Source organism: Hyperolius riggenbachi, chromosome 12 (assembly GCF_040937935.1).
Source record: "Hyperolius riggenbachi isolate aHypRig1 chromosome 12, aHypRig1.pri, whole genome shotgun sequence".
NCBI classification, from domain to species: Eukaryota; Metazoa; Chordata; class Amphibia; order Anura; family Hyperoliidae; genus Hyperolius; species Hyperolius riggenbachi.
Window position 1 is genome coordinate 207,007,562 of NC_090657.1, and position 21,623 is coordinate 207,029,184.

A 21,623-nucleotide genomic window follows, 5' to 3' on the forward strand; every position below is an offset into this window, starting at 1 on the left:
CAAGAGCGCACAGTGCAGGCCCAGTATGGTCTGTGTCTGCGTAGTACACTCCTGGTGACATCAGCGGGAGCGAGGACACGGCAACGCAGGCGCAGTGGTTTTCTGACTTTAAAGTCAGAAATTCCAGAAGTGAACCGGAGGTGGGGCCAGAGCATTGGGGAGTGGCTGCGCCAACATAGGATGTCTGCGGGGGACCATTAGAAGCCCCGGGTAAGTTCAGCTCATTTTCCCCTGACCCCCCCTACAGTATCCCTTTAAAGACAGGCTGTTAATTAACTGCATGTGAAAATAACTACAGAGGAGGTAAATTAACTACAGAGGAGGTAAATTAACTACAGAGGAGGTAAATTAACTACAGAGGAGGTAAATTAACTACAGAGGAGGTAACTTAAGGAACTCTCTTGCCTTATTATCTCCAGCATGATCTTAGTGAATTGAGGCCTATATTAGCCTTTATTCAACTGACTTTTTCTCCTGAGTTTTCTCCTAGGAGAACATTTTCATCTTCTTTTTATTGTACCTTTTCAGCACTTTGCAATTGAAAAAGTTCTGAAAAGTATTTGAAAAAGTACTGTCAAGATTATTTTGATAATGGTTTGAAAGCAAGGTGGGATCTTAACGTTTTGTGTTAAAGTGACATAACATTGTTTTTATGCATCTACATTTGACTCCAGTCAATTGTTTTGTATAGACCCTAAGGTGTTGGCAAGACCTATTACCTTCCAGGTGTTTGGGCGGAGTCTTTTGTATATATGCAATTTCCTGTTTGTATATGGCAAGCTATGACTAAGAACCTGTGTGTTTGAAAGGTGTAAGCTGCCTTTTCTGTCTCTTGGATGTGCTGCAATAAAGTTCCTTGGATTTCACTACATCACTGTGTGCTGCGGGCTTCTGTGCTGAACATTTTATAAGGTGCAAAAGTAACACCTAGGAGAAAACCCAGGAGAAGTCATATCCTCTCCCGCCCACCCAACACCACTGGGGATGGGATGCTTGTTTAGCCCCGCCGCCCTTTTACCGATGAGCTCCGGCTTCTTGTTGGACATGATCTGGTAGAAGATATGGTAGCTCCTCTCTGCTGGTAGCTGGAAGGTGACCCTGGACTTCTCCAGCAGATCTGGAGGGACAGAAAAAGATAAACACAGCTGAAATAAAGGCTACAACAACCCCAAATATCAGTCAAATACAGAGGACCATCTACCAATGTTTACATATTTGTATAGCCTGGCTTTAAGCTCATATCACACTCTCACTTGTCTCTTTGATTGCATTTATGCAGTTGTTTTTTTTTAAGTATTGAGCAGCGGCGTTTTTAGGCATAGGCATTCTAGGCCACTGCCTGGAGCAAACAATGCAGGTTAATGTGCAGTAGTGTGTGCTATGCACACCTTGCATAGCAGCGCTCGCTGCCATGTAAGGAGCATGCCTTCCTTAGCAACGTGCGTAACAACATAGCGCATAGTAGCTGCGGCCGGTCCTGCTCCGGTGAAGTATCGCTACCACGATACTTCACTCATGGCCACTACTGTGTTACATTTTTACAACAATGTAAATTAACACAGTAACGGCCTCAAGTGAAGCATCGCGGTAGCGATACTTCACAGGAGCAGGACTGGCCGCAGTTAATGTTACGCTCGTTGCTAAGGAAGCAATGCGCGTAACTAAGAAAGGCACACACATTACAGGGCAACGTGCGCTGCTATGTAAGGCGTGCATAGCATGCTCTACTGCACATTAAGCTGCACTGCTTTAGCAGCACAGCTTGATGAATCATACATACATACATCTCAATTCCAAACTGTATACAAATTTCAATAGGAATCCATTTAAAGAAATTACGATCTTTAGACCCCTTTTACACTTGCCATGCAAGTGTGCGTTGCATTATCCTGTTTTGCTAATGCAACAACAACATTGCAAGGCAATCGGGCTGGCACACGTATCGTGTCACGACGGAAGTTCCCGATCGGCCGCTGACCTGCTGCAAAGACAACAGCCTGTAACTGTGGCGACAGAGTGGACTGCATTTAAAGCGGTCCCAAAGCAAAACATTTTTTAATTCAAAATATTTAGTTGCACCACTCTGACACATACAAAGATAAATAAACACTCCCTCAAGCCTATGATCATTTCAGTGCATGCTTTTCACCCTTCTCTTTTTATAACTAGGGTTATACAGGTGGCAGCCATTACTTCTGAGCTTAGTGGAGGTTTTAGATCATGGGTGTGTTTTTCATCAGCTACCCTCCCTGACAGGGGTGTCATCTATGTGAAATCTCACACACCCTGAGATCACCTCCCCTGTGACATCATCAGTAGCAGCCTGTTTTTAGTTTCATCTCCTCCACCAGTCTGCCAGATTCTGTCCGGCAATATGAAAGCAAGGGAGGGGTTCCACCAATAAATGTAAGATATTTTATATTTGTATTTTATATTTGTCATCATGTAGCTGAAAAAAGGCTGCTATTTATTATTATAAGTTAGAAAATAGATTTTATTTCTGAAAACTTGTATTTTTAATTTGAGTCCACTTCAAAGGGACTCCGAGCTCAATCGCGCATGCGCAGTACTTTCACGCCGGCAGTGTTGCGACACGCATGTGCAGAACTACACAAATACGCCGGGGAACCTGGGAATCCCAGTGATGTACTTCCTCTCCAACAGGGAGTATGTTACTCGGGGAGGGGTGGCGATGGGTGTGCATAGAGGCAGCGCCATGCATATGACGTTGTTGGCGCACTCTGCCTCAGGGTCATATGAATGAAGTTTGTTGTGGTGCAATGGGGCTGGAGCATAGCACCGCAATGCATTGGCCAGGTGTAAGACTGGTCTTAAAACCAAGTAAGTAAAACAAATTAATGACTTGATCAGAATGATCACAATTTAATTTGTTATCGGTTGCAGGCAAGCAAGCAAAACAACAACTTTTTCTCCTCCCAAGTAAAAGAGAATTCACTATCTGTGAACAGGAGACTAGCATTCCACTCCACAAAAGATTCATATTAACAAATAGATCATTCTGTCGAATGACTAAATTGAATTCTGTAGGGCGAACTTAAAAAGAATAAGTCAATGGAAATTGTGTTGTTAGCCCACTTTTATACCTTGTACACACCATACAATTTTCCCGTCAGATTGATGGGACACTTCACATTGATTGATAATTTCTTACGTGTTCGATCTGCTTCCGATCAATAAAGCGATAGATCTTGTGCAGTACTGATCTCATAATCTATTACTTTATCGATTGGAAGCAGACATGTTGGAGATTATCGATCGACAAGAACACATTTAGCATCCCACAGAAACAGTAAAGAAGGAAACCAGCAGAAATACCCTTTTCTTTTTTTCATATCACATTTCTCCTAAATCCAACAGTGAACACTAACCCCCCCCCCCCCCCCCTTTAAAGTCAATGGGAATCGATTTAAAAAAAAAAAAAAAAGCAAGGTACTTACCTAAGGAGAGGGAAGGCTCTGCGTCCTATAGAGTATAGAGCCTTTCCACTCCTCTCCTGTTCTACAATGTTAAGCGCTGGCTCTTCCGTTTAAATCCCCCGCCGCGGGGAACTTTGGAAGTTTTGGGGAGCCGAGTCCTCCCGAAGACAGGCGGCTCCATACTGCACACACACGAGTGCACGAGAGAGGGCGCTCACCATGCGCAGAATGGAGAGGCCTGTCTTCGGAGCACTCAGGCTCCCGAAGACTTCCGAAGCCTCCTTCGCGGCAGAGAGAGACGTATTTGACCAAATTGGTGGAATACTGCTACCGGGGAGCCAGCGCTGGAACGAGGGGACCGGGAGAGGAGCAGGAAGACTCTATTGGACCCAGAGCCTTCCCTCTCCATGGGTAAGTATCTGGTTTATTTTTTAAAATATTGCTCCCTATTCACTTTAAGCCTTATCCATGTTGTAGTGTATATGGTATGTGAACAAATACTCACATGTTTCGATATCTGCCGAGGCCAGTTTTCCGGTAGTCCCGAAGTGAATCCGGATAAATTTACCCTGTAAGTTGCAGCAACAATTTTGTCATGAGAGCCATATACATATCCATGCATGGCATAAACAGTATACATATCAGAAAACTCATTCACCAGCACTGCAATACCCTTGGCACTGAGTTCTGATATTGTTAGGGGATATTGGCCTCGATTCATCAAGACTTATCGAATCAATTACCGACAGGCTCGGTAAAATACCGAACTCGATAACTTGATTTCAGGATTCATCAGTTATCTACAGCTGCTAGCGAGCATTTGGTAATCATTCGGTAATCATTCGGTAATGATGCGATAAAACAGAAGAAAGTACAATTCATGAAAATGAAAGTGGGTGTGGTTTAGCGTTAAATTTAGGATAAGCTATCTCCTTCACTGCTCTGTCGTTATTCCTGTCAGATCATTGCTGACAGAGAAGATGGAGCCATTTGAAGTGGTTATTTATCCGCTGAGAGTGATTCAAGGGTGCAGAAGGACAAGAATAAGGTCTAGAACCATAGCAATTTGCAAGAGAATGGATTTATTTGCTATACCAGGACATCCGCATTTCTCTTGAATCCCCTTGTAAGAGAACACAGGCAGTGCCAGGGTTAACTAAATTGCTAGCTGCACTACATTTTTTTCAGAAAAGGCTCCTATCAAGCTGCAGCTGGTGAAATTGTGGGATTGTCCCAAACCACTAACAGAATCCTGGTCCAGGTGTTAAGCCCTATTCGGAATGTTGCTATGTGGTGTTCAAAGGACTGCCTTTTTACCCACAATTCCATGGGAATCTTATGGCCTTGTGTTACATTACCGCTGTAAAATGGAAATATCGACACGTTACCGAATGGTTACCGCATTGTTACCTATATTTTATCGAATTCACACCGAATGCGGAAAAACCTTGATGAATACGACTAGAAATTGATAAACTTTGAATTTGGTAATTTAACGAACTGGAAAAAGTTATCACAAAGACAATCATAAATCGAGGCCATTGGTTGTTGCATTTCCTATTCTTGTATTGGATGTAATTTGCCGTCCGCAAGGGCCAATGTGATTAACATGGTAACTGTGGTGCTATGTGATTTTTTTTTTCTTTGCAATTGCCCAATTTAAAAGTACCACTAACGCGGAAAATTGTAAAAGGTAAAATACATGTAAACCCGTACAAATAAGAAGTATGTTTCTTCCAGAGTAAAATGAGCTATAACTTACTTTTCAGTCACTTACAGTAGTTAGTAGAAAAGAACTCCCTGGAAGGGATCTATACAACGATGCAGGCTGTCAAACCCTCCACCTGTTTGTGCACTATTATGGCAGTTGGACTTAGCAAATGCTTGTTTACTAAGTGCTTTCGGAAATAAAGGAATAAAGGTCCAATACCTGTCGGTTCTGTCAGATTTCTATTACCTGCTACTGTAAGTGACAGCAACATAGGAGAAAAGTAATTTATAGCAAATTTTACTCTGGGGGAAATGTACTTTTTACTAATGTGTTATTTTGTATTTTAAATTTTCGCAAAAAGTGATCCTTTAAGGACACACGAGATGAAAATAAACGAATGAAATAAACAACTGTATCTATTACCCTTCTCCTAAAATGACTCTATAAGGTATTCCACAGTTCTATTTTATATTTAAATCTACTTTGTATGTTTTTACTGTTACTGATCAATGACACATTCATTGAAGTATGCCAGAGCTAAAATCTATGAACTATTGACCCTTTTATCTCTTTCCTGTTCTCAGAAGTCATTTTCTGCTAGAAAAGTGTTTTATAGTTGTAATTTCTTCTCAGTGATGGTCAAACTGTCCTGACAGGAACTGCCACTTGCATACCTGGTGTTTAACTCTTTCAGGCAGATAAAAAAACACAGCATAGTTATTTGTGTGCTTGGCACTGTACATACACATGTCTATGTCATCATGTCACATGCCACCTCGGGTATACTTTAAAATTCTTTTCCTGCTTCATTATTTTCTATTTGAAGTCATGATCACAATTGTGCAGTCACGAGAAAATCTTCATTGCTTCACAGTGTATATGTGATCGCAATTTTCAGTGCGTTAGGGCCCTTGTTCATTTTTTTAGTAACAAACCACAGTAAAGGCAAATAAGGACAGTAACGGACTGCTGTATCTCATCTCAGATCCCTGATCTCAGCGAGATTGTCAGGCTGTTCATTATATACTTTTCTCTAAGTATCTCAGCATGTATAACTAACTTTCTTTCATGACTTTTACATTTCACAAGCCTCTGCCCGTAAGATGCACCTAGGAGAAAAAGTATACCGAACCTGGTTCATCCATGGTACAGGGCCAACTTGTGAAGCTTCTTCCCCAATTATTATGTTCCCCTTGTACCTCTTGTTTCCCCCTTGTACTGCATGTGTCACTTTTTTACTGCATGTGTCCCCCTTGTACTGCATGTGTCCTCCTTGTACTGCATGAGTTTCCCTTGTACTGATGTGTCCTCCTTGTACTGCATGAGTTTCCCTTGTATTGCATGTGTCCACCTTGTACTCTGTTTCCTCCTTGTACTGAGTGTGTCCCCTTTTGTACTGCGTGACCCTTCCTTGTACTGCATGAGTCCCCCTTGTATTGTGTGTATTCCATGTGTCTTCCTTGTACTGCATGAGCCCCCCTTGTATTCTGTGTGTCTTCCTTGTACTGCATGTGTCCCCCTTGTATTGTGTGTGTCCCCCTTGTATTCCGTGTGTCTTCCTTGTACTGCATGTGTCCCCCTTGTATTGTGTGTGTCCCCCTTGTATTCCGTGTGTCTTCCTTGTACTGCATGAGTCCCCCTTGCATTGTGTGTCCCCCTTGTATTCTGTGTGTCTTCCTTGTACTGCATGTGTCCCCCTTGTATTGTGTGTGTCCCCCTTGTATTCTGTGTGTCTTCCTTGTACTGCATGTGTCCCCCTTGTATTGTGTGTGTCCCCCTTGTATTCTGTGTGTCTTCCTTGTACTGCATGTGTCCCCTTGTATTGTGTGTGTCCCCCCTGTATTCCGTGTGTCTTCCTTGTACTGCATGAGTCCCCCTTGTATTGTGTGTGTCCGTGTGTCTTCCTTGTACTGAATGAGTCCCCCTTGCATTGTGTGTGCCCCCCTTGTATTCCATGTGTCTTCCTTGTACTGCATGAGTCCCCCTTGTATTGTGTGTGTCCGTGTGTCTTCCTTGTATTATGTGTTTCCCCCTTGTATTGTGTGTGTCTTCCTTGTACTGCATGAGTCCCCCTTGTATTGTGTGTGTCCCCCTTGTATTATGTGTGTCCCCCTTGTATTGTGTGTGTCCCCCTTGTATTCCGTGTGTCTTCCTTGTACTGCATGTGTCCCCTTGTATTGTGTGTGTCCCCCTTGTAGTGTGTGTGTCCGTGTGTCTTCCTTGTATTGTGTGTGTCCCCCTTGTATTCCGTGTGTCTTCCTTGTACTGCATGTGTCCCCTTGTATTGTGTGTGTCCCCCTTGTATTCCTAGGGCTCGATTCACAAAGCGGTGCTAACCCAGTTAGAGACTTTAGGCGTGATAACCATTTTTATCATGCCTAAACTCAGTTTAGGCATGATAAGTTTAGGCATGATAAGTTTAGGCATGCTAAGTTTAGATAAGTTTAGATCGCATGCAAAGTCCCGCACGCAAAGCAGCGCCATTAAACTCTATGCAAAGTGCACCAGACTTTGCTAGCGCAAAACTTTTGATCAGCTGTGCACTGCGGTGCTAACCCAGTTGGTGCTTAAACTTATCACGCCTAAAAACTTATCACACCTAAACTTATCACACCTAAACTTATCATGCCTAAACAGAGTTTAGGCGTGATAAAGGGCTTTTCACCAGGGTGCTAACTGTTAGCACCGCTTTGTGAATCAGGCCCCATGTGTCTTCCTTATACTGCATGAGTCACCCTTTCATTGTGTGTGTCCCCCTTGTATTGTGTGTGTCCCCCTTGTATTGTGTGTGTCCCCCTTCTACTCCGGGTGTCTTCCTTGTACTGCATGTGTCCCCTTGTATTGTGTGTGTCCCCCTTGTATTCTGTGTGTCTTCCTTGTACTGCATGTGTCCCCTTGTATTCTGTGTGTCCCCCTTGTATTCCATGTGTCTTCCTTATACTGCATGAGTCACCCTTTCATTGTGTGTGTCCCCCTTGTATTGTGTGTGTCCCCCTTGTATTGTGTGTGTCCCCCTTGTACTGCATGAGTCCCCCTTGCATTGTGTGTGTCTCCCTTGTATTCCGTGTGTCTTCCTTGTACTGCATGTGTCCCCCTTGTATTGTGTGTGTCTGTGTGTCTTCCTTGTACTGCATGAGTCCCCCTTGTATTGTGTGTGTCCGTGTGTCTTCCTTGTATTATGTGTGTCCCCCTTGTATTGTGTGTGTCCCTGTTGTATTGTGTGTGTCCGTGTGTCTTCCTTGTACTGCATGAGTCCCCCTTGTATTGTGTGTGTCCCCCTTGTATTATGTGTGTCCCCCTTGTATTGTGTGTGTCCCCCTTGTATTCCGTGTGTCTTCCTTGTACTGCATGTGTCCCCTTGTATTGTGTGTGTCCCCCTTGTAGTGTGTGTGTCCGTGTGTCTTCCTTGTATTGTGTGTGTCCCCCTTGTATTCCGTGTGTCTTCCTTGTACTGCATGTGTCCCCTTGTATTGTGTTTGTCCCCCTTGTATTCCATGTGTCTTCCTTATACTGCATGAGTCACCCTTTCATTGTGTGTGTCCCCCTTGTATTGTGTGTGTCCCCCTTGTATTGTGTGTGTCCCCCTTGTACTCCGTGTGTCTTCCTTGTACTGCATGTGTCCCCTTGTATTGTGTGTGTCCCCCTTGTATTCTGTGTGTCTTCCTTGTACTGCATGTGTCCCCTTGTATTGTGTGTGTCCCCCTTGTATTCCATGTGTCTTCCTTATACTGCATGAGTCACCCTTTCATTGTGTGTGTACCCCTTGTATTGTGTGTGTCCCCCTTGTATTGTGTGTGTGTCCCTTGTACTCCGTGTGTCTTCCTTGTACTGCATGAGTCCCCTTTGCATTGTGTGTGTCTCCCTTGTATTCCGTGTGTCTTCCTTGTACTGCATGTGTCCCCCTTGTATTGTGTGTGTCTGTGTGTCTTCCTTGTACTGCATGAGTCCCCCTTGCATTGTGTGTGTCTCCCTTGTATTCCATGTGTCTTACTTGTACTGCATGAGTCCCCCTTGTATTGTGTGTGTCCCCCCTGTATTCTGTGTGTCTTCCTTGTACTGCATGCGTCCCCCTTGCATTGTGTGTGTCCCCCTTGTATTCCATGTGTCTTCCTTGTACTGCATGAGTCCCCCTTGCATTGTGTGTGTCCCCCCTGTATTCTGTGTGTCTTCCTTGTACTGCATGCGTCCCCCTTGCATTGTGTGTGTCCCCCTTGTATTCCATGTGTCTTCCTTGTACTGCATGAGTCCCCCTTGCATTGTGTGTGTCCCCCTTGTATTCCGTGTGTCTTCCTTGTACTGCATGATTCCCCCTTGCATTGTGTGTGTCCCCCTTGTATTCCATGTGTCTTCCTTGTACTGCATGAGTCCCCCTTGCATTGTGTGTGTCCGTGTGTCTTCCTTGTATTATGTGTGTCCCCCTTGTATTGTGTGTGTCTTCCTTGTACTGCATGAATCCCCCTTGTATTGTGTGTGTCCGTGTGTCTTCCTTGTATTATGTGTGTCCCCCTTGTATTGTCTGTGTCCCTGTTGTATTGTGTGTGTCCGTGTGTCTTCCTTGTACTGCATGAGTCCCCCTTGTATTGTGTGTGTCCGTGTGTCTTCCTTGTATTATGTGTGTCCCCCTTGTATTGTCTGTGTCCCTGTTGTATTGTGTGTGTCCGTGTGTCTTCCTTGTACTGCATGAGTCCCCCTTGTATTGTGTGTGTCCCCCTTGCATTGTGTGTGTCCCCCTTGTATTCCGTGTGTCTTCCTTGTACTGCATGCATCCCCCTTGCATTGTGTGTGTCCCCCTTGTATTCCATGTGTCTTCCTTGTACTGCATGAGTCCCCCTTGCATTGTGTGTGTCCCCCTTGTATTCCGTGTGTCTTCCTTGTACTGCATGAGTCCCCCTTGTATTGTGTGTGTCCGTGTGTCTTCCTTGTATTATGTGTGTCCTCCTTGTATTGTGTGTGTCCGTGTGTCTTCCTTGTACTGCATGAGTCCCCCTTGTATTATGTGTGTCCCCCTTGTATTGTGTGTGTCTTCCTTGTACTGCATGAGTCCCCCTTGTATTATGTGTGTCCCCCTTGTATTGTGTGTGTCTTCCTTGTACTGCATGTGCCCCCCTTGTATTGTGTGTGTCCGTGTGTCCCCCTTGTATTGTGTGTGTGTCCCTTGTATTGTGTGTGTCCGTGTGTCTTCCTTGTACTGCATGAGTCCCCCTTGCATTGTGTGTGTCCCCCTTGTATTCCGTGTGTCTTCCTTGTACTGCATGTGTCCCCTTGTATTGTGTGTGTCCCCCTTGTAGTGTGTGTGTCCGTGTGTCTTCCTTGTATTGTGTGTGTCCCCCTTGTATTCCGTGTGTCTTCCTTGTACTGCATGTGTCCCCTTGTATTGTGTGTGTCCCCCTTGTATTGTGTGTGTCCGTGTGTCTTCCTTGTATTGTGTGTGTCCCCCTTGTATTCCGTGTGTCTTCCTTGTACTGCATGTGTCCCCTTGTATTGTGTGTGTCCCCCTTGTATTCTGTGTGTCTTCCTTGTACTGCATGTGTCCCCTTGTATTGTGTGTGTCCCCCTTGTATTGTGTGTGTCCCCCTTGTATTCCGTGTGTCTTCCTTGTACTGCATGAGTCCCCCTTGCATTGTGTGTGTCCCCCTTGTATTCTGTGTGTCTTCCTTGTACTGCATGTGTCCCCTTGTATTGTGTGTGTCCCCCTTGTATTGTGTGTGTCCCCCTTGTATTCCGTGTGTCTTCCTTGTACTGCATGCGTCCCCCTTGCATTGTGTGTGTACCCCTTGTATTCTGTGTGTCTTCCTTGTACTGCATGAGTCCCCCTTGTATTGTGTGTCCCCCTTGTATTCCGTGTGTCTTCCTTGTACTGCATGAGTCCCCTTTGTATTGTGTGTGTCTGTGTGTCTTCCTTGTATTGTGTGTGTCCCCCTTGTATTCCGTGTGTCTTCCTTGTACTGCATGTGTCCCCCTTGTATTGTGTGTGTCTGTGTGTCTTCCTTGTACTGCATGAGTCCCCCTTGTATTGTGTGTGTCCCCCTTGTATTATGTGTGTCTTCCTTGTACTGCATGAGTCCCCCTTGTATTCCGTGTGTCTTCCTTGTATTGTGTGTGTCCCCCTTGTATTCCGTGTGTCTTCCTTGTACTGCATGAGTCCCCCTTGTATTCCGTGTGTCTTCCTTGTATTGTGTGTGTCCCCCTTGTATTCCGTGTGTCTTCCTTGTACTGCATGTGTCCCCCTTGCATTGTGTGTGTCTCCCTTGTATTCCGTGTGTCTTCCTTGTACTGCATGTGTCCCCCTTGTATTGTGTGTGTCCGTGTGTCTTCCTTGTATTGTGTGTGTCCCCCTTGTATTCCGTGTGTCTTCCTTGTACTGCATGAGTCCCCCTTGTATTGTGTGTGTCCGTGTGTCTTCCTTGTATTGTGTGTGTCCCCCTTGTATTCCGTGTGTCTTCCTTGTACTGCATGAGTCCCCTTTGCATTGTGTGTGTTCGTGTGTCCCCCTTGTATTCCGTGTGTCCCCCTTGTATTGTGTGTGTGTCCCTTGTATTGTGTGTGTCCGTGTGTCTTCCTTGTACTGCATGAGTCCCCCTTGCATTGTGTGTGTCCCCCTTGTATTCCGTGTGTCTTCCTTGTACTGCATGTGTCCCCTTGTATTGTGTGTGTCCCCCTTGTAGTGTGTGTGTCCGTGTGTCTTCCTTGTATTGTGTGTGTCCCCCTTGTATTCCGTGTGTCTTCCTTGTACTGCATGTGTCCCCTTGTATTGTGTGTGTCCCCCTTGTATTGTGTGTGTCCGTGTGTCTTCCTTGTATTGTGTGTGTCCCCCTTGTATTCAGTGTGTCTTCCTTGTACTGCATGTGTCCCCTTGTATTGTGTGTGTCCCCCTTGTATTCTGTGTGTCTTCCTTGTACTGCATGTGTCCCCTTGTATTGTGTGTGTCCCCCTTGTATTGTGTGTGTCCCCCTTGTATTCCGTGTGTCTTCCTTGTACTGCATGGGTCCCCCTTGCATTGTGTGTGTCCCCCTTGTATTCTGTGTGTCTTCCTTGTACTGCATGTGTCCCCTTGTATTGTGTGTGTCCCCCTTGTATTGTGTGTGTCCCCCTTGTATTCCGTGTGTCTTCCTTGTACTGCATGCGTCCCCCTTGCATTGTGTGTGTACCCCTTGTATTCTGTGTGTTTTCCTTTTACTGCATGAGTCCCCCTTGTATTGTGTGTCCCCCTTGTATTCCGTGTGTCTTCCTTGTACTGCATGAGTCCCCTTTGTATTGTGTGTGTCTGTGTGTCTTCCTTGTATTGTGTGTGTCCCCCTTGTATTCCGTGTGTCTTCCTTGTACTGCATGTGTCCCCCTTGTATTGTGTGTGTCTGTGTGTCTTCCTTGTACTGCATGAGTCCCCCTTGTATTGTGTGTGTCCCCCTTGTATTATGTGTGTCTTCCTTGTACTGCATGAGTCCCCCTTGTATTCCGTGTGTCTTCCTTGTATTGTGTGTGTCCCCCTTGTATTCCGTGTGTCTTCCTTGTACTGCATGAGTCCCCCTTGTATTCCGAGTGTCTTCCATGTATTGTGTGTGTCCCCCTTGTATTCCGTGTGTCTTCCTTGTACTGCATGTGTCCCCCTTGCATTGTGTGTGTCTCCCTTGTATTCCGTGTGTCTTCCTTGTACTGCATGTGTCCCCCTTGTATTGTGTGTGTCCGTGTGTCTTCCTTGTATTGTGTGTGTCCCCCTTGTATTCCGTGTGTCTTCCTTGTACTGCATGAGTCCCCCTTGTATTGTGTGTGTCCATGTGTCTTCCTTGTATTGTGTGTGTCCCCCTTGTATTCCGTGTGTCTTCCTTGTACTGCATGAGTCCCCTTTGCATTGTGTGTGTTCGTGTGTCCCCCTTGTATTCTGTGTGTCCCCCTTGTATTATGTGTGTCTTCCTTGTACTGCATGAGTCCCCCTTGCATTGTGTGTGTTCGTGTGTCCACCTTGTATTGTGTGTGTCCCCCTTGTGTTCCGTGTGTCTTCCTTGTACTGCATGAGTCCCCCTTGTACCTCTCGTGTCTCCCTTCCATTCTGTGCTGCCCCAGCCCTGTGCAGTGTGCAGGGAAGTACAGGGAAGCAGCAGCGCGTCACACTTGCTCCAGCCACCTCCACACCCGGAGCAGGAGACATACACACTGCGCATTACTCTGCACACTGCATGGGGCTGGGGGAGCAGTGAGTCTCTGACAATGTAATCACGATGGGTTGGCAGCCGTTCGTATTGGCGGTTCTTTGTAAGTCAGGGACTCCCAGTATACGGTCCATACTTTTGGGGGAGAAAAAAAGCGTTTTATGGTCCAAAACATATGTTAATTCTGTGCTTTCACCCAGATCACTCCAATAAAAACAAACTAATGAAGACTTACAAAACGGGATGAATTATCATTCCTGACGGTTTTGGCATTACCAAAGGCTTCAAGCAGAGGGTTGGCCTGGATGATTTGATCCTCCAGGGTTCCCTGCACAAAAGGAGAAGGAAATAATTACATTCAAAGAAACAAACTCTGGTTCTATCCTTATATCCTAAGAATACAAAGTGCAGTTACACTAAAGACCAGCAGGTGGCAGGACTAAACCACTCAAATTCTGATTGCATGCACACTATCATTATTATTATTATTATTTAGTATTTATATAGCGCCCCCATCTTCCGCAGCGCTGTACAGAGTATATTATCTTGTCACTTAACTGTCCCTCAGAGGGGCTCACAGTCTAATCCCTACCATATCAAAATAACTCTTGCGCCTATGCAAATTAATTCTGCAAGAATACATTTCTCTTTATTAAAATGTCTAAGATCAAATAAAATATATATAGTGCAATACTCATCTGTATTCAATACAATATTTTTCTTCACAGTGTCACCATACTGTCTCAGATTGTATCCAGATAACCCACCAACGGTATAACTGATCAACTGCCTATATAAATATATTGCTAAAATACTCTTCTTGAAATCTCTATTTAAATAGACTCCTCTTCGTAGCTACAAGCACTTTGCCAGATTTTCAAGCAAACTTCCAGCCTAGGGATATCGTCCAAATGCCACAATCAGACGCCACTTCACTGGCCAGTATAGTCCACTTTGTCAATTAAGTTCCACAATTGCATGCAATAACTGATCAGTTATGTATAATTCATCCCGAATTTTCTATCAAAAGAACTCCGTGGCTAAATAGCCATATACAGTTCATTATTTGGCTCTCGCTGTATCACAAAAACGTTCTGTCGCGTAAAGAGTCTGAATGGATCTATACATTAAATAGTTTCATCCCGCAAGGCTTAAGGATCAGTTATTGCATGCAATTGTGGAACTTAATTGACAAAGTGGACTATACTGGCCAGTGAAGTGGCGTCTGATTGTGGCATTTGGACGATATCCCTAGGCTGGAAGTTTGCTTGAAAATCTGGCAAAGTGCTTGTAGCTACGAAGAGGAGTTTGTTTAAATAGAGATTTCAAGAAGAGTATTTTAGCAATATTTTTATATAGGCAGTTGATCAGTTATACCGTTGGTGGGTTATCTGGATACAATCTGAGACAGTATGGTGACACTGTGAAGAAAAATATTGTATTGAATACAGATGAGTATTGCACTATATATATTTTATTTGATCTTAGACATTTTAATAAAGAGAAATTTATTCTTGCAGAATTAATTTGCATAGGCGCAAGAGTTATTTTGATATTGTTCTAAAAGTGTAAGGTGGTGGTTTTCCTTATTAAACTCTGTGCTGCCAACCGATATTGCATAAATAAGCGCCACAACAATATTTTTACATTTTTTAATAACCTAAAGATCCACATTTTTTGTTGCTTAGGCTGCTTGTTGGGGGGTGAAAAATCCATCATAATGGAGGAGAATGGTAAAAGATTTGAAATAAGTGCTGATTTGTGGCAGTATCGTGAGGACAGATTGAATCGAATTGAAACATTTTTTCAACAAAATGAAATTAAAAACCAAAAATGGATTTTAGAGAAGAGGAATTTATTAAATATAACAGTCGGAGATTGGAAACGTTACTAATTCAAGAGACGAAAAACATGTGGGAAATATTCTCATTAGAGAAGTATAGGGAGCAGGGGAAGTGTCCACCGGGGCTAATTGTGTCCAAGGTCTTGGCTTTCGATCTGCAGTCTGACCAAGTTCAGGCGGACTGGGAGAGAATGTTCAGATCTTTTTCCATGCAAGTGTTAGAATTTATAACTGAAGTAAGAAAAATGCAGATTATGGATAGAAGTAAAGAGGTAAGGAATTTATACACCAAACTTGAACCCCATGCAGAGACAGAGTTGTTTAAAGATATGGAACGAAGTATACAGGGAAGACTGGTGAGGTTAGAGGAGGACATTATGTATAGAAAATTGAAGAAATTTACTAGAGATGCGGTGGACTGTGATGACTTGAGAATAATAGGGGAAGATAGGAAAGAGGAGGGGAATATAGTGGAAGAGACTGAAGAAATGACTTTAACGACTGTAGATGAGTATTGTACGGAGGGGGAGGGAGAATCAGGAATATTGGAACTTGGTGAACCTGTTCAATCTAAAGACTTGGAGAATGGGGAAGATGGGGGTGTATTAGGGGCAATGGGACCCATTGTAGAAAAGGAGATGGGAGGAGGTGGTATAGGGGTTCACCAGAAAGACTATGAAAAGGTGGGGGACAGAGAGGAGTTTATACAGGAAGTGGAAGTAGAGGGGCAGGATCATCTAGAATGTGAAGATAATATTACCCCTGACACAGGAAAGCCAAGAGTACCAATAGAGGCTGATGTGATTATTCAGGTCCCTGTAAAGAATAGATTTATTCCATTGACCAGGATCCCAGATGTGTCTAGAGGTCCTCGTAAATTTATAGATTATAGGACTGTTTTAGATCAGAAATTGGAGAATAAATCAAAGAAAAATCAGGACAATAAAGATAGGGATAAAAAAGTGAGGGATAAGAAAGAGAGGGAGAAAACGGAGAGAATGAGACTTAGATCGGATCAAAAGAGACAAAAGAACAAAATAACGAATCATTTTTTACAGACAGGAAAAAGAGAAAGAGTAGATATAGAGGAAGTAGGGGGAGGGGTCAAAAGAAAAAAATGAAGATAAGTATGCCCATTGAACCCAAAGAAATTAGGGGAGGGATCTTCAATTTGAGTGATAGAAAATTAGATGCAAACGAAGTTGGAGTTCTTGAAAAGGGACTGAAGTTTGCACCTACGAATAAATTTAATAAATTTGACGCTTTTATAGGCATCAAGAAATATATGAGACAATTATGCCTAAAAAAATACTTTCTGAAAAAACCACCCAAAGCAGAAAATATGAATGGGGATCCATTTAAACATACTAAATTACAAAATAGATCCAAATTTAATCCCACCCACGAAGTGAGTGACTCAATGGCTACTTTTGAGACTATGGTATTAAAAGAGATTAGGAATATAAAGCAAAGCAATTATTCCAATATTACTGCACAGGAGAGAGGGGCTATTAAACACCTCCGGGATGACCCTAATATTGTCATTAGACCAGCAGACAAGGGGGGAGGGGTGGTAATTCAAAATACAAAGGATTATAATAAAGAGGCAGAACGACAGCTACAGGATACAAAAACGTATCTATTGCTAAAAAAAGATCCCTGCATTGAGTATAAAAAAGAATTGGAACGATTGATTAAATTAGGTGAAGAGGAAGGTATTCTTAACGAAAAAGAGGCACAATACATATTGCAGAAGTATCAGAGGCTTCCAATGTATTATCATTTGCCGAAGATACATAAGCAGGTCAGGGACCCACTTGGGAGACCAATTATCTCCGGGATTGGGTCCCTGACTGCAAATCTGTCAGAGTATGTAGATGGATTCCTACAGCAGGCAGTAGTTCAAACAAATTCCTATTTAAAGGACACTGGACACATCTTAAGGATCCTGGAGGACTTTGAGTGGTAAGATGGAGATATTATGTGTGTGGCTGATATTAGCTCACTATACACTATAATAGACCATGTAAAGGGGGTGGAGGCAGTCAAATATTTTCTAACTGAACTCACGAACATCCCAAAAGAACAAATTGATTTTATTGAAGGTGCTATTTTTTATATCCTCACTCATAACTACTTCTCATATGATTCAGAATTTTATCTGCAGAGGGTGGGGACAGCCATGGGGACGAGGTTCGCTCCGGGGTTCGCTAATTTATATATGGCCTACTGGGAGAAATTTATTCTAGGGGGCCCGGGGGGCCCCGGAGCGGACCTCGTCCTGTGGAGGAGATTTATTGATGATACGTTTTTTATATGGAGGGGGGGTGAAGAGAGACTACAAACCTTTCTGAAGTGGCTAAATATTGAAAATGATTACAATTTGAAATTCATAAGTGAATTCAGTAGAACTGAGATACATTTTTTGGACTTGACTATTTTTATACAAGATGGGGGGATTAAAACGAAGACGTTTTTTTAAAAAGGTAGACACAAATAGTTATATATATTTGGATAGTTGCCATATGTTGAAATGGCTGACAAATATTCCGAAACATCAATTTGTACGGTTAAGACGTAATTGCACGGAGATATCTGATTATAATGAGCAAGCAATGCTGTTGAAAGAAAGGTTTGTAGAAAAGAAGTATGACAAAGGGATTCTAGAACAAACCATAGCTGAGGTGGGGAGGGAAAAGCGAGAACATTTGATGAAATTGAGGAATAGAGATGAGGTGGTCTTGCCCCCTAGTATAAAAATGCAATACAGCCATCAGACAAAGGATGTACGAAAAATTGTGGAGAAATACTGGGAGATTCTGCAAAGGGACAAAACTCTAAATGGCATATTGCCAGAAAGACCAAAATTTATTTTCAGCAGGGCTAATAATTTGAGAAATATGATTGCCCCCACTGTGAATGAGCAGAGAGGATTAAAGAATAAAAAGAGACAGTGTTCCTTTAAAAGGTGCGGTTTCTGTGTCCCCTGCAGGAACACCAAACACTGTGCACCAGTAACTTGTTTTAGATCTATGGTGACTGAGGAACAATTTGATATATATGGGGAATTGAATTGCAATAGTACAGGTGTCATCTATATTATTGAATGTGGATGCAAAAAACAGTATGTGGGGAGGACAAAAAGAAAACTGTTGTCTCGGATAGGGGAGCATGTAAATAATATAAAAAATGGGAACGAAAAAATGCCACTAAGCAAACATTTTATGGAGTTTCATAATAAGAGCCTACAGACTTTTAAATTCTACGCTATCCAGGTTGTGGAGAAGGATTGGAGAGGAGGTGACTTTATAGGCAAGATGTCGCGTAAAGAGACTGAATGGATCTATACATTAAATAGTTTCATCCCGCAAGGCTTAAATTCTGATGTGGAGATCTTCGCTTTTCAATGAAAGCGTTATATGTAACTATGGCAACCGAACAAACTCACGGAGACTGGAAGGTGGAGCAACAGAATATAAATGCGGATCTCAGCCAATGAGGTTATGCCCTGATGAAGGTAGGCGGTACCTACCGAAACGCGTAGGCAATTGGCTGATACGTGGTGACGTCACCTCCGGACTTCCTCTTGCTTGAACTAGGAAGTAACATCCCACTCTCTGGAAACCAGCGGCAACTAAGATCTGAGGGTCACCGGCCGGGTCCCGAGCTGTTTGCGGACTATCCTAGCTTGGAAAGTTCAAGAGTGGGGGTATCTACATCACCTTCTAAGACACGTGAGTGTGTCGGTAATACGACAGAACGTTTTTGTTATACAGCGAGAGCCAAATAATGAACTGTATATGGCTATTTAGCCACGGAGTTCTTTTGATAGAAAATTCGGGATGAATTATACATAACTGATCAGTTATTGCATGCAATTGTGGAACCTAATTGACAAAGTGGACTATACTGGCCAGTGAAGTGGCGTCTGATTGTGGCATTTGGACGATATCCCTAGGCTGGAAGTTTGCTTGAAAATCTGGCAAAGTGCTTGTAGCTACGAAGAGGAGTTTGTTTAAATAGAGATTTCAAGAAGAGTATTTTAGCAATATTTTTATATAGGCAGTTGATCAGTTATACCGTTGGTGGGTTATCTGGATACAATCTGAGACAGTATGGTGACACTGTGAAGAAAAATATTGTATTGAATACAGATGAGTATTGCACTATATATATTTTATTTGATCTTAGACATTTTAATAAAGAGAAATTTATTCTTGCAGAATTAATTTGCATAGGCGCAAGAGTTATTTTGATATTGTTCTAAAAGTGTAAGGTGGTGGTTTTCCTTATTAAACTCTGTGCTGCCAACCGATATTGCATAAATAAGCGCCACAACAATATTTTTACATTTTTTAATAACCTAAAGATCCACATTTTTTGTTGCTTAGGCTGCTTGTTGGGGGGTGAAAAATCCATCATAATGGAGGAGAATGGTAAAAGATTTGAAATAAGTGCTGATTTGTGGCAGTATCGTGAGGACAGATTGAATCGAATTGAAACATTTTTTCAACAAAATGAAATTAAAAACCAAAAATGGATTTTAGAGAAGAGGAATTTATTAAATATAACAGTCGGAGATTGGAAACGTTACTAATTCAAGAGACGAAAAACATGTGGGAAATATTCTCATTAGAGAAGTATAGGGAGCAGGGGAAGTGTCCACCGGGGCTAATTGTGTCCAAGGTCTTGGCTTTCGATCTGCAGTCTGACCAAGTTCAGGCGGACTGGGAGAGAATGTTCAGATCTTTTTCCATGCAAGTGTTAGAATTTATAACTGAAGTAAGAAAAATGCAGATTATGGATAGAAGTAAAGAGGTAAGGAATTTATACACCAAACTTGAACCCCATGCAGAGACAGAGTTGTTTAAAGATATGGAACGAAGTATACAGGGAAGACTGGTGAGGTTAGAGGAGGACATTATGTATAGAAAATTGAAGAAATTTACTAGAGATGCGGTGGACTGTGATGACTTGAGAATAATAGGGGAAGATAGGAAAGAGGAGGGGAATATAGTGGAAGAGACTGAAGAAATGACTTTAACGACTGTAGATGAGTATTGTACGGAGGGGGAGGGAGAATCAGGAATATTGGAACTTGGTGAACCTGTTCAATCTAAAGACTTGGAGAATGGGGAAGATGGGGGTGTATTAGGGGCAATGGGACCCATTGTAGAAAAGGAGATGGGAGGAGGTGGTATAGGGGTTCACCAGAAAGACTATGAAAAGGTGGGGGACAGAGAGGAGTTTATACAGGAAGTGGAAGTAGAGGGGCAGGATCATCTAGAATGTGAAGATAATATTACCCCTGACACAGGAAAGCCAAGAGTACCAATAGAGGCTGATGTGATTATTCAGGTCCCTGTAAAGAATAGATTTATTCCATTGACCAGGATCCCAGATGTGTCTAGAGGTCCTCGTAAATTTATAGATTATAGGACTGTTTTAGATCAGAAATTGGAGAATAAATCAAAGAAAAATCAGGACAATAAAGATAGGGATAAAAAAGTGAGGGATAAGAAAGAGAGGGAGAAAACGGAGAGAATGAGACTTAGATCGGATCAAAAGAGACAAAAGAACAAAATAACGAATCATTTTTTACAGACAGGAAAAAGAGAAAGAGTAGATATAGAGGAAGTAGGGGGAGGGGTCAAAAGAAAAAAATGAAGATAAGTATGCCCATTGAACCCAAAGAAATTAGGGGAGGGATCTTCAATTTGAGTGATAGAAAATTAGATGCAAACGAAGTTGGAGTTCTTGAAAAGGGACTGAAGTTTGCACCTACGAATAAATTTAATAAATTTGACGCTTTTATAGGCATCAAGAAATATATGAGACAATTATGCCTAAAAAAATACTTTCTGAAAAAACCACCCAAAGCAGAAAATATGAATGGGGATCCATTTAAACATACTAAATTACAAAATAGATCCAAATTTAATCCCACCCACGAAGTGAGTGACTCAATGGCTACTTTTGAGACTATGGTATTAAAAGAGATTAGGAATATAAAGCAAAGCAATTATTCCAATATTACTGCACAGGAGAGAGGGGCTATTAAACACCTCCGGGATGACCCTAATATTGTCATTAGACCAGCAGACAAGGGGGGAGGGGTGGTAATTCAAAATACAAAGGATTATAATAAAGAGGCAGAACGACAGCTACAGGATACAAAAACGTATCTATTGCTAAAAAAAGATCCCTGCATTGAGTATAAAAAAGAATTGGAACGATTGATTAAATTAGGTGAAGAGGAAGGTATTCTTAACGAAAAAGAGGCACAATACATATTGCAGAAGTATCAGAGGCTTCCAATGTATTATCATTTGCCGAAGATACATAAGCAGGTCAGGGACCCACTTGGGAGACCAATTATCTCCGGGATTGGGTCCCTGACTGCAAATCTGTCAGAGTATGTAGATGGATTCCTACAGCAGGCAGTAGTTCAAACAAATTCCTATTTAAAGGACACTGGACACATCTTA

The 21,623-nt window shown here is 42.7% G+C and overlaps 1 protein-coding gene across 1 annotated transcript in view; it reads right to left on the bottom strand.

Annotated features, from left to right (window-relative positions):
* LOC137541037 (myosin-3) overlaps positions 1 to 21,623 on the bottom strand; it is a gene marked incomplete at its 5' end in the record, with an annotated part of 96,806 nt that overhangs the window by 61,496 nt on the left and 13,687 nt on the right. Inside the window, 3 exons of the mRNA XM_068262180.1 lie at positions 1,019 to 1,117; positions 3,943 to 4,006; positions 13,528 to 13,620. Of these exons, the coding sequence (XP_068118281.1) occupies positions 1,019 to 1,117; positions 3,943 to 4,006; positions 13,528 to 13,620 (256 nt within the window). The remainder of the gene's footprint in view (positions 1 to 1,018; positions 1,118 to 3,942; positions 4,007 to 13,527; positions 13,621 to 21,623) is intronic.